Source organism: Hemiscyllium ocellatum, chromosome 4 (assembly GCF_020745735.1).
Source record: "Hemiscyllium ocellatum isolate sHemOce1 chromosome 4, sHemOce1.pat.X.cur, whole genome shotgun sequence".
In the NCBI taxonomy this organism is placed as follows: Eukaryota; Metazoa; Chordata; class Chondrichthyes; order Orectolobiformes; family Hemiscylliidae; genus Hemiscyllium; species Hemiscyllium ocellatum.
Genome location: NC_083404.1, coordinates 11,576,180 through 11,589,408, shown reverse-complemented (window position 1 = coordinate 11,589,408; position 13,229 = coordinate 11,576,180). Strand labels below are relative to the sequence as shown.

Below are 13,229 nucleotides of genomic sequence, written 5' to 3'. Positions count from 1 at the left end.
AGGGTCTATGCTTATCTGACTCAAACCTCAGTTTTCAATAAATATTGATCTTTTCCTTCTTTCACAGTCCTTCAAAGTTGAGGATGTCTTGCTTCCACTTTGGGTGGAATGGGTTCTACAGCGGCTGGATAGTCCAATCCTGGAGTCACAGATTTTACCACAGTTGAGGTAGTTGGTGTTTGAGGAGGCGGGTGGGTGAAGCACTCTGAATTCTGTGCACTCTTGCCGCTGCTTGCGCTTTGCCTCCATGTGCTCCATGCAATGACACTCGAAGTGGTTGGCAGTTTGCGTGTTCAAGGGCAAGCAATTCCCACTTGTAGATGAGGATGCTGCATCTTTTTAGGGAGGCTTTCAGAGTGTCCTTATAGCATTTCAGCTACCCTCCTATTGATCGCTTTCCAATGCGGAGCTCAGAGTAGAGCAATTGTTTAGGGAGTCTGTGTCTGGCATGCAGACAATTGGGCCTGTCCATTGTAGCTGTTCGTGTATGGCCAGTGCCTTGATACTGGAGATACCGGTCTGGGAGAGAACCATCAAATTCACACAACCATCTGGCCTGTGAATTTGCAAGATTTTGCAAAGGCTATGCTGGTGATAATGCTCCAGTGACTTGAGGTCCATGTTTATGATGCAACAGGATGGTAGGGAATCACAGCTCTTCTGTAGACCCATAAGCTTGGTGCTGAGTTTGAACTTTTGGACTTCACTCCATTCCTCCGGCATCTGAATGCTGCACTGGTACACTGGAGTCAATGTTGGATTTCATTGTCAATGTCAATTTGCACTGAAAGGAGGCTCCCAAGCTATGGAAAATGATCCGTGTTGTCCTTGGGATGTGCCATGGATTTTGTCGATGGGGTTATGATCTTATGTGGCAGGGGTGTACTGGTGGAAAACCTTTGTTTTCCAGATGTTTAGTCTGAGGCCCATTCTTTCATACACTTCAATGAATACATCAGTGATGATTTGTAGGTCGGCCTCTGAGTATGCATTCTCACAGGCATCCTCATCAGACTGCAGCTCGATGACAGAAGTTGGAGTGGTCATAGTTCTCGCCTAGAGATGTAGAAGGTTTGACAGTTTCCTGCTTGTCCTGTAGGTTAGCTCCACTCCATTGGGGAGCTTCATGTAGATGGTGTGGAGTGTTATGGCAAGAGCTCTGGTGCGATAACATAACCCTGCTTGACCCCTTGTATTGGACCGGTGGTGGATCCGTTGGTGAGGATCATGATTTGCATGTCAACATGAAGCAGATGGAGAATGGTGACAAGTTTCTATGGAGAGCTGAATTTGAGAAGAATATTTCACAGTTAACAGAGTCAAAGGCCTTTGTGAGATCGAAGAAGGCAGAAGTCAGTGCTGTTCCCTGCACTTTTGTTAGATTTGTCACACACTGGTAGTCATGCCTTTAGATGGGAGGAAGTCCACACTGAGACTTAGGAAGGAGCTGTTCAGCCACTGAGGTTGAGGAGGATTTCATGTTGACCTTTTGCATGATGGCCAGGAGGGAAATCCTCTGTAATTTCCAAAGTCAGTCATAATTATGGGGTCTCCTGACACACTGTCTTCCTTCCAGACAAGAGTGGTGAGGTTGTGGATTCACATCTAGAGTTCTATATTTTAATCTTTCAGCAGGGACTTCATGTGTGCCAGAAGTCTTGTGGTTTATCAGTTGCCAGATGGTTTTATTGAACCTCACAGTGGGTTGGACATGCATGAGAAAGTGAAGGTTTTGTGTTGTGGGCTGGTATTGGGAGCACTTGCATCAAAAGCTGAGGATGACCCTCACAGCGCTCTCTCCAAATTATGCTGATTGATTCTTACAAACCAAACATCTAGCTTAAGTTCTCATTTTCCAGGGGCTATGTTCTTCCAAGAAGGTAGCAGACAAAGACTGCCTCAATGCTGTTTGCACACAATGCACATGTGAATATTTCATGACCTCAGGATAGTCTAATTTAAAAGCAAACAGTCAAAAATGTTAACAGATTAAATTAAACCATAGGACTGTCAAATAATATGGTATGTTTATGTCAAGTGTCAGATTGTAGGAAAGATTGATACCTGTATGCCCAAAGTGAAGTTAGTTGACTTTAATCCTCCTTTTTGCACTGCTAAACTTTGGTGTCACCTCAGCAGTTGCATCTGAGCTTGAGGAGGCCTGCTGATTTCTTTGCCTAACCTCCCCACACCTCCACCATACTCAGAAGACTCTGTCAGGCATCCTCTGGTGGTCCAGAACTTGGAAGACTCCAGCCTGGTTGAAGCTTCTTATTGTCCTTGTTTGGGACAGGGATCTAATATAGATAGAAGGATAGAGGAACACAATGATTTATTAGTGTCTTAAGAATTCACAGAGCCCTAGGTTTTATGGTAAAGCCACCAGAATCCAGTTTCACTTTGGTTTATAATAAGAGAGAGGGTCTTAAACAGTAGACAGGTCTGGAGAAGATTATTGGTAAAGATAGGAAAATAATGACTATACAGCATTGGGATTGCACTGTTTAGGTACATACTTCCACTTTGCTTGCTTGATGCAAGTTATAGATTTGCAGATTTTGAAGGAGTTATAAAAAAATAATGAGAAGCCTGGGGCTACTTCTCATTACTGAATGCTACACAGATCAAGCTGCATTGTTGACAGTTTCTGATCATGGACAAATCAGTTCTGATGAGCAATCTAAGACCACTAGTCTCTAAGAACAACTGTGAAAAGTGTGTAGTCAAATCAACTATTTGCCAGAATAGGGCGGCACGGTGGCACAGTGGTTAGCACTGCTGCCTCACAGCGCCCGAGACCCGGGTTCAATTCCCGACTCAGGCGACTGACTGTGTGGAGTTTGCACGTTCTCCCCGTATCTGCGTGGGTTTCCTCCGGGTGCTCCGGTTTCTTCCCACAGTCCAAAGATGTGCGAGTCAGGTGAATTGGCCAGGCTAAATTGCCCGTAGTGTTAGGTAGGGGTAAATGTAAGGGTATGGGTGGGTTGCGCCTCGGCAGGTCGGTGTGGACTTGTTGGGCCGAAGGGCCTGTTTCCACACTGTAAGTCTAATCTAATCTAAAATCTAAGAAATGTCTAATCAATAGTAAAATGCAACTATTATAAGTACAGCAGGGAAAGCTACTAAAAAGTATAAAGGTTAGGCTGATGAATTGGGAACTTGAAGTAGAGACATGGAATAGAAGAAAATGCATCTAAGCTCAAACAGTGTTTTCTGGGAGCACATACACCCCCAGTAAGCAATCATAGAGAGTTGAAAGGAATCCTATTAAATGGAGATGGGGAGGGGGTGGGGGTCAAACAATAGCAGTCCAGAAAGAGATGAAAGGCAAGATAGAGGATGTAGTTGAACCAAGATCAAGAAATATAATACAAATCAGGAATACCACTAGGAGCAGAAGCCCATATGATCAGAAATGTGGTCATTAATAAGGTAAGTTAATAAAAGACACCAAACAACAGGATACCAAACTAGAGAGAATTTAGGGTGTGCATTGTCATGCCAGTTAGGGGACAACTAGCTCTAACATAGAGATGGATATTTCCTGAAAAGATGTCCTTTGATAGGATTAAAATGCTAAGGTAAGGAGAGTGATATGAAGTCTTGAAAAAAGCTAGGGCATCAAGATTTGAGAGTAGATTCAAAGGTAGCAGAAAAAACAATTTTGAAACATTTTTGCCTTTGTTAGAAACAAATGCTTGGGAATATAGTTCAATGATACCAAATATCTTCAGGGAAATCAGCTGAAGAGGAACGTGTTTCTCTATCTTTCTAAAGGAGCACGGCTTGTAGTAGGGATGCTTTTGAAATTAAATAAATGTGTATAAAGCCTAAATGTTGGCAAGTTGCTTATTATCTCCACTTTCTACCATACATTTTGAGCACTTTTCTCTTTGACAAAACTCAATAATGTTAGAACTTGAAATTATTCTCCTTTTCAATTGTCTGCCCCTTCCAAAGGACAATGTTACAGTAAAGAAATAAAGTTCTCTCAAACCGAGAAGTTTGGATTTGTAATCCAAAACCTTGATCTAAGGGCAAGGTATCCTTCCTTTTAACAAAACAAAGAACTGCAGATGTGGAAATCTGAAACAGAAACAGAAATTGCTGGAGAAGCTTAACACGTCTGGTATCATCTGTGGGGAGAAAGCCGAGTTAACGTTTTGATTCCAATGGCGTCCAGAACTGGAGAAGGGTCTGAAGAAAGGTCAAAATTTAACTTTCCGCTTTCTCTTCACAGATGCATCTTTCCTCTTAATACTTGAATATGGCAGTTAGGGAGAGGTTACTCTATATTTCTAGGAAAATCATGATTCAGACCCTTTCTGTAGATGTCTAAACATTTCAAAATTCCCTTCTTCGTGACTTCCATTTTTTCCTTAAGTGAGGTTGTGCTCATTTGTTTCTTGGTATGTTTGGTATTTTCCCTGCTTTGGTAGTTATTGAAATCAAAGCAGAGAATTTCTGTAGGTAAAATAACATGACAGCAATAAGTTGTGTTAAAATGTGTGTAAAGAAATATTGAAGTGTTACCAGAGGTATTCGCCCATGGGATAAACAGAGCAGCTGGACAGCAACAGTGAATTGCAGCTGCATTTAGAATTGTATAATGGAACACCACAGCTTGAGTTATGAAGACAGATCTTGACAATCTTTCAAATTTGTCAAATTGACTGACAAATCCCAGTCTCCAATGAGATAGAGCATTTCAATTCATTCTCCCAGAAAGAGAATTATAGTAATCAATTTGTTTGTTGTCAACTTATAACTGACATGCCATGGGTCGGATTTTGCAGTCTACTGTCAAAGGGATGGTGTGGTTAAAAATTGACCTTGAAGAAAGCTGGCCACAAGGATTTAGCAAGAGTCATAGCACCAATATTAGATAGATATTCATACATAATATGATATTATATAATACATAAAGGACAGATACATTCTTGATAAGAAAGGGGATGAAAGGTTATCGGGGTAAGTGAGAATATGGAGTTAAGATTGCAATCAGACTAGGCTGATTTAATTTTTTAAGATAAACACCTCACTCAAGGAGGAGAAAGTGAGGACTGCAGATGCTGGAGACCAGAGTCGAAAAATATGGTGCTGGAAAAACACAGCAGGTCAGGCAGCATCCGAGGAGCAGTAGAATCGGCGTATCGAGCATAAGATTCCTGAAGAAGGGCCTATGCCCGAAATGTTGATTCTCCTGCTCCTCGGATGCTGCCTGGCTTGCTGTGTTTTTTCAGCACCACATTCTTTGACCTCACTCAAGGAAGCAACATACTTCCCAGAAATGCAAGAGTGTCCTGCCTTAGTTAGGATGCCCAATACTGTCCACCAATACTTGGTACAGTTTAAGAATTTCTTACTTTCAGACTCTAGGACCCCCCTTCCCAAAGCCCTCTACCCCATTAGAACAATGACCAAGCTTCCATTTGTCTTCCTAGCTACTTGCTGTAGCTGCATGCTGACATTTTGGGCAGCATTTTCACCTCCCTGGTGGGATGTGGGCAATGACAAGAATATTATGAAAGTACAGTGAGTTAAGAAAATTAGAATCTTGATGTTGAGAATTCTTTTTCCAATTTTCCTTAATCTTCAAGATTCTACTTGCCTTCAAGTTCCTGTTAACTGTCTAATGATTTTTTGAGCACTGGATTCAGGTCTAACATCTCATCGCAAAGAAGAGTACAATTATACCATTATCCTCAGAATTACAGCACAGCATAACTTAATGGGTTGGAAGACAGATAGCAGTGATGGGATGGAAGAAGAGAAATTAAGAAGACTGTGCCTTCACAAAAAAAATGAGAGATTACTTCAGTTTTACACTGTTATTTTTGTCCTCACTTGATACCATGAAACTGTTCCTCAAGGACCATTAGAGATCTTAATGTAAAACTGATGGCTTAGATTGTAAGTTTGCTCACTGAACTGGAAGATTTGTTCTCAGACGTTTTGTCACCATGCTAGGTAACATCATCAGTGAGTCTCAGTGGAAGCTCTAGTGTTCTGTCCCGCTTTCAATTTATGTGCCTCAGTCTGTTGTGGTGGGTGATATCACTTCTGGTTGTTTTTCTGAGAGGCTGGTAAATAGAGTCCAATCAATGTGTTTGTTGATGGAATTCTGGTTTGCATGCCAGGCCTCTAGGAACTCCTGTGTCTGTCTTTGTTTAGCCTGTCCTAGGATGGATGTATTGTCCCAGTCGAACTGGTGTCCCTTCTCGTCTGTGTGCAAGGATACTACTGATAGTTGGTCATGTTGCTTGGTGGCTAGTTTGTGCGTGCATATCCTGCTGGCTAGTTTCCTGCCAGTCTGATCGCTGTAATGTTTGTTGCAGTCGGAGGCTCACTAATGATGTTACCTAGCATGGTGATGAAATGTCTGAGAACAAATCTTCCAGCTCAGTGAGTAAACCTACAACCTGAGCCACAACCTGAGTTACAAATCTTTTCAAAAATCACACTGATGGCTAACAAAATCAAAGAATCTTCAGATATGGATATATGAATAGGAAGGGTTTGGAGGGACATGGGCCGGGTGCTGGCAGGTGGGACTAGATTGGGTTGGACAGGTTGGACTGAAGGGTCTGTTTCCATGCTGTACATCTCTTTGACTCTATATTGATTAAATTTAATATGTGTTCATTTGGCCAGCAGGCTTAATGTTTAAGTAAGTTGGCTGTCAAAATCAAAAAAATTAATCAAAAGCGTTAATCAAAAAAACCTCTTATTTATTTGCAGGGTATATTTTGACTACAAAGACAGTGCACTGCAAACCTGTACAGTATTAAAATTCCATCTAGGGTTTGAACTCGAGTGTTGTCAGTTGGTGATTAGGAATTGAATGGTGCATGGAAATTTCACAGGCATAAACCAGACAGCTCTAATATAGTGGGCAGCTTATCCACTCCTCTTCCATTTAACTCCCAACTCCTCTTGAAATTTATTACATTTTATCTTGATGTCTTCTGTGACTGATGAGCTGCCTCTAGGGTCACAACTGGGATCTGCGGCTTTGCAGTAATAAATATTCAAGACAGTAAGCCACTTTTTTGTGAATCACTCAGATTTTCTGGAGTCAGGCATGATCCAATTCAATGTCAGATAATTTTGCACTTATTTGGTTTGGATGTGAAGCATTAAACAACAATGGATTGTACTTTATAGCAGAAGAAAAACACAATAATGTCTGTACATGCATTACGAAAAGATATTTTGAGATAGAAAATTATTATCTGCGGATAGAATATAGTCCCATTATCATCACAAATAGAAAGCAGACATCTTGAAGATAATCAGCCTTTTTTGACACTTAGCCCCTTATCAATGTGATTCACAATATAATTAAACATCTGAGATTCAACTAAACAGAAATTCCTCCACTCTACAAATGGTAACTTCCCTTGAGCACTGAATCTGCTTCCACAGTTAAAATGACTCTGCTGAACAAATATGTTTACAATAATGTCAAATTTGAGAATGTGATCAGTTTAGAATTTAATAGAAGGATGATTTTCAGATATGAAATCAGCACAGATGATCAGCACATACGAAACTTAGGATCAAGCTGTAAATTAATTAGAGGTGCATATTTTAATGTGATAGATGACATAGAGTTATAGAGTCATACAGCACAGAAACAGACCCTTGGGTCCACTCAGTACATGCCAAACATAATTCCAAGCTAATCTAGCCCCACCTGTCTGCTCCTGGCCCAGATCCATCCAAATCTTTCCTATTCATGTACTTATCCAAGTGTCTTTTAAACGTGATTTTGCCCACATCCACCACTTTCTCAGTAAGTTCATTCCACATGTGAATCCCTAAACCCTCTGTGTAAATATTTAGTCCTCATGTCTTCTTTAAATCTCTCTCCTCTCACATGAAAAATGTGCCCCATAGTCTTGAAATCCTCCTTCCTAGGGAAAAGGCATCTATCATTAATCCTATCTATGCCCCTCATGATTTTGTAAACTTCTATAATCCTAAAATCTTTGCTGTAGGAGTATGACCACTAACCTGGGGTAAACATTGCAAAGTCATGCTGTGTTCTTATTTCCAGCCAGTCCATGTGTGGTGAGTGAGTGGAGTCAGTGGAGTGGCTGTGCTGAGCAATGCCAGCCTACTGTGCGGGTTCGACGGCGTCATGTTGAACAAGAACCACTGAATCATGGAGATCCTTGTCCACCACTGGAAGAACGAGCAGGCTGCCTGGAGTATATGAATTACCAGGGTGTACATTGTGGACAATCCTATGGTATAGATGTGTTGGATTTTTTTCTCATAACCTCATAGTCAATGTATATAATCTTTTCAGTATTCATTTGCTTTGATCAAAGATTGCATTCTTATCAGAAAACTTTGGAAAGAGATTGTAAGAAAACCTATTTTGATGTTTGCAAATTGACATTATTGCTTTTTTTTTTGTTCATTGAAATGAGAAAAATTGGAGTAATAGAAAAATTTCCCATTGCTTATCACCCTGATTATCATCAAACACATCCAAAACATGCACTTCAAAACGATGTGCTTGTCTTCATCGGTAGGGGCATTGAGTTGTCAAGTCATGTTACAAGTCTATAAGATTTTGGCTAGGCTGCATTTGGAGTATTGTGAGTAGTTATTTTTGCCACATGATATGAAGGAAGTGAAGACTTTGGAGAGAGTGCAGAAGAGGTTTACCAGGGTTCTGCCTGGATTGGAGTATATTAGTTATAAGGGGAGATGGATAAACTTGAATTGTTTTCATCAGAGTTTTGGAGACTGAGGGGGCAAAATTATGAAAGGCATAGATAGGGTGGGTAGTGGAGTCTGTTCCTCAGGGTGAAATGTCAGATACCAGGGGGCATAGGTTTAAGGTGAGAGGGGCATGTTTAAAAGTGATGTGCAAGGAAAGTTGTTTATGCAGAGGGTAGTGGGTGCCTGGAACACACTGCCAGGGGAGATGGTAGTAGCAGATACATTAGCAATGTTTAAGAGACGTTTGGACAAGCACATAGTTAGTTTAGATCATCATCGTGGTCAGCATAGACATGGTGGGCCAAAGCATCTGTTCCTGGGCTATAATGTTTTATGTTCTATTTCAGCCGTAAATGCATGAATTATGTATGGAAATATTTTCATTGTATGATATACCTTACTGCTAGAATCAGAAAAAAATCCTAAAGTGTCACATTATGATTTTTTTTATTTCCCACACCAGCTATTCTTACAGTTTCAAATGATCTGCCAATTGATGCCAACACCCGGGTCACTTTGTGTAGCGAAATGCATGATCTCATTTCATTCGGGATCCCTAGAGCTGGTAGAGACAAGCCACTATTGTTCTATTAGTCAGGGTTGAATTTGCATCCAGATCTCCAGAGTGAAAGGACAGTGGTTAACTCCATGTGGCACTGCATTAACTGTTTTCTAAGAAATATGACTGTCACCTCCAATCATGAAAGCATTCACTTGCTGTGGACCTTTCTGTACAATTTAACATAAGTCAGTATGAAGCCCGCAGCAATAAATCTACTCAAAGGATAATGTTTGATGCAGAGATATCCGTTTGACAGGAAATAAATAGATGCTGATATTTAGAGAATTTTGACGAGGAGAAGTCGAAGTGTAACTGTTTTCTTCATTACAATTGTAACAACCATATAGACTGAATAATCAGCTATTATGATAATTTTAGTTTATTTGCAAACTTGACAATGGACAAGCACCGAATGATATTAATTAATATTAAATTATTCATAGTAAGGAAATTACTTCTATTTAATGGGCATCTTTTATAGTCTCATAATATTGTACAGTGCTTTCCTGCCAACGATTTACTATATAATGTAGTTATATATTATACATGTATACATAATGTTTCAGTTAGTGAATCTATAGAGTTTGTTATTGTTTCTAATCTCATTTATGTTATGGAGAAATGTGCTTCACCACATAGCTGGCAAACCTTTTAGTCTTGTCTGGTTCAGTTTCTACTCTTACAAATGAATTAACATTTTTAAAAAGCTGCAGAAACTTGCTACAATGGCAATAGCGCACCAGGAAGCAATCAATTTATCAGCTGAACACTAGGAAACAACATGCAATTGAGTGAGTATGGTAGTAGCTTTTTCAGTTGAAATTTTAAGAAAATGGACCACTACTTAGTGGCTGGACACATGAGGACATCGATGTAGAAACTTGCTGTTGCATTGGCCAAATTAGTGATTTTCTCTAGGATTTTGTTATTGTGCATCCTCAGTGCATTTTTAATATCAGATATGATTAATTCAGTGTGTTTTATTAAAAAGTGTACATATATTTAACTGCTTTTTATAGTTACACCAGAAAATATTTGCTTTATTTGCATGTTTTGTTAGGTATTGTAATTGATTCTATGAAGTCTTCTTGAGAGGTACTTGAGAGGAGTAAACTTACAGGACTATACGGACAAAACACAACATTGGGACTGATTTGATTGCTGTACATGGAAGACTCTAAGTAACTTAGCTGATATACTGCTTTGTGATTTAACCTTTTGGTTTGACTGTTCTAGGCCCTGCTTTTATAAGCACTGCAGCGTACAATAAGGAGAGAAGGAAGTTGGCTGCTTTTGAAGATAAAGAGATTCCTGGGTGAGTAGCAATTTTCATTCTTATACCAGGTTATTACTATGAAGAAAATTGGTTGGCTATCAATCATAACACAAAAGGAATTGTTGACAAAATTTGTACCTTACCCCCATTACAATTAAGAAAGCAAATTTAGAAACTATGATTTGTACTTTATTCTTTTGATAAAAACTTTTGTAGCTTAAATTCTAATTTATATTATTTATTGTTAGTTGCTGATGGCCTTTCAGTATATTTCTAGAATATCAGTGTTTTATTTCAAATTTCCAATATTAGTATTTTTTTCTGTTTAAACTTCACTAAGAATGAGAATACATGATTTGGTCATGAAAAGGGAGGACATGCCATGGTAAAGCTGCAAAATTGAGCGCAAAACTTAATTAATCATGATTAATTGATAGGAAGTTAGGAAAAATTGGTAAGAAAAAAGCCAGCAACTGTGAAATGTGTTGTCTACTGAGTCAGAAAGGGATACTCAGATAGTAGGAAAATAATGGGATGAGAAGTTGATGTGTTAAATGCTCTGTATGTGAAAGAGAATCAAATGATTTGGATGTGAGCATAAGAGGTATTAGTTAGTAAGTTTGCTGATGACATCAAAATTGGATGTGTAGTGGACAGTGAAGAAGGTTACCTCAGATTACAACAGCATCTTATCAGATAGGCCAATGGGCTGAGAAGTGGCAGATGGAATTTAATTTAGACAAATGTGAGGTGCTACATTTTGGGAAAGCAAATCTTAGCAGGACTTCTACACTTAATGGTAAGGTCCTAGAGAGTGTTGCTGAACAAAGAGCCCTTGGAGTGCAGGTTCATAGCTCCTTGGAATTGGAGTCGCAGAATAGTGAAGAAGGTGTTTGGTATGCTTTCCTTTTTTGGTCAGAGCATTGAGTACAGGAGTTGGGAGGTCATGTTGCGGCTGTACAGGACATTTGTTAGGCCATGGTTGGAATATTGGAAAGATGTTGTGAAACTTGAAAGGGTTCAGAAAATATTTGCAAGGATGTTGCCAGGGTTGGAGGATTTGAAGTATTGGGACAGGTTGAATAGGCTAGGGCTGTTTTCCCTGGAGCGATGGAGGCTGAGGGGTGACCTTATAGAATCATTAGGTGCATGGATAGGGTAAACAGACAAAGTCTTTTCCCTGGAGTCGGGGAGTCCAGAACTAGAGGGCATAGGTTTAGGGTGAGAGTAGAAAGATATGAAAAAGACCTAAGGAGCAACCTTTTCACTCAGAGGATGATACATGTATAGAATGAGCTGCCAGAGGAAGTGGTGGAGGCTGGTACAATTGCAACATTCAAAAGGCATCTAAATGGGTATATGAATAGGAAGGGTTTGGAAGGATATGGAGTGGATGCTGGATTGGGTTGGGATATCTGGTCGGCATTGATGAGTTGGACCAAAGGGTCTGTTTCCGTGCTGTATATCTCTATGACTCTATGACTAAGTCTAAGTACAATCTGTAATAGTACGAGTAATCCTGTTTTCATGCAATTGACACTTAAATATGAGATGAGTTCAAATCCTCAATTTGTTATCTTCCCTCAGGCTTCCTCTCTAGTGTATTGTTAACATTTTACAAGGTAACAAGAGGAAGCAGGAATGACCCAAGAGGTACATTTTTTACACAGCTCAGCTTGCAACAACTAGCTGTGGTATTGTACCTGCGAGGGTTTCTATAATGGGCTTATCCTATTATTTTTACCATCTGAATAGTCTAAAGGTAGAACACATATCAATAAAGTAAGAAACAACATAGTTAAGCAAAGATTTTAGTGCAATGTTTACACTGGCTTTGTAATCTGTTTTTGTGAAAGAATTGTAATCTGACACTAAGTGATGTGAGGGCTCTTCAGCATAGCAGGCTGACTTGTGGGTTTTGTTTTGTTCCAAGTTTCATTGTAATTTCAATTTTCTTTTTTTATTAAAAGTCTGGTATGAACTTGCAAAGCAAATACTTTCTTTTCATAAAGTGACTACAGTTCAATAGGACCTAATTGAAACATCTTGTGGATATGAAAATAATATAAAAATGCAAGTCTTTTCATATCTTTTATGGGATGATTCTATATCCAAGTTCTGAAAAAGAAATGACCTCAATTTAAGTAAAATAATTTTCATAAGGAGACAGAATTCTTGGTATATTTCAAAGAAGTAGCTGGGTTATCTGTAAAAGGACAAAGTAGATTTTTGATTGTTCACCAATACTTCCACAACAGTGAGTATGTGTCACATTCAGCTTGTTTATGGAGACCATGTCACAGGATTGGCCATGTTAAAATGTCTGAAAAATGTGTTGCTGGAAAAGTACAGCAGGTCAGGCAGCATCCAAGGAGCAGGAGAATTGACGTTTTGGGCATAAGCCCTTCTTCAGGAATGAGAAGGGTGTGCCAAGCAGGCTAAGATAAAAGGTACGGAGGAGGGACTTGGGGGAGGGGCGTTGGGAATGCTATAGATGGAAGGAGGTTAAGGTGAGGGTGATAGGCCAGAGAAGGGGTCGGAGAGGTCGGGAAGAAGATTGCAGGTCAAGAAGGCGGTGCTGAGTCCGAGGTTTGGGACTGAGATAAGTTGGGGGGGAGGGGAAATGAGGAAGCTGGAGAAATCTGCATTTAT

At 39.7% G+C, this 13,229-nt stretch overlaps 1 protein-coding gene across 7 annotated transcripts in view; it reads left to right on the top strand.

Annotated features, from left to right (window-relative positions):
• The window catches only part of LOC132811078 (somatomedin-B and thrombospondin type-1 domain-containing protein), a 41,768-nt gene that overhangs the window by 16,042 nt on the left and 12,497 nt on the right, over positions 1–13,229 (top strand). For 6 of the 7 annotated variants that reach the window (XM_060822762.1, XM_060822761.1, XM_060822757.1 and 3 more), the window contains 2 exons: positions 8,063–8,257; positions 10,538–10,616. In XM_060822762.1, the coding sequence (XP_060678745.1) occupies positions 8,063–8,257; positions 10,538–10,616 (274 nt within the window). The remainder of the gene's footprint in view (positions 1–8,062; positions 8,258–10,537; positions 10,617–13,229) is intronic. The other variant, XM_060822771.1, reaches the window with a different exon arrangement.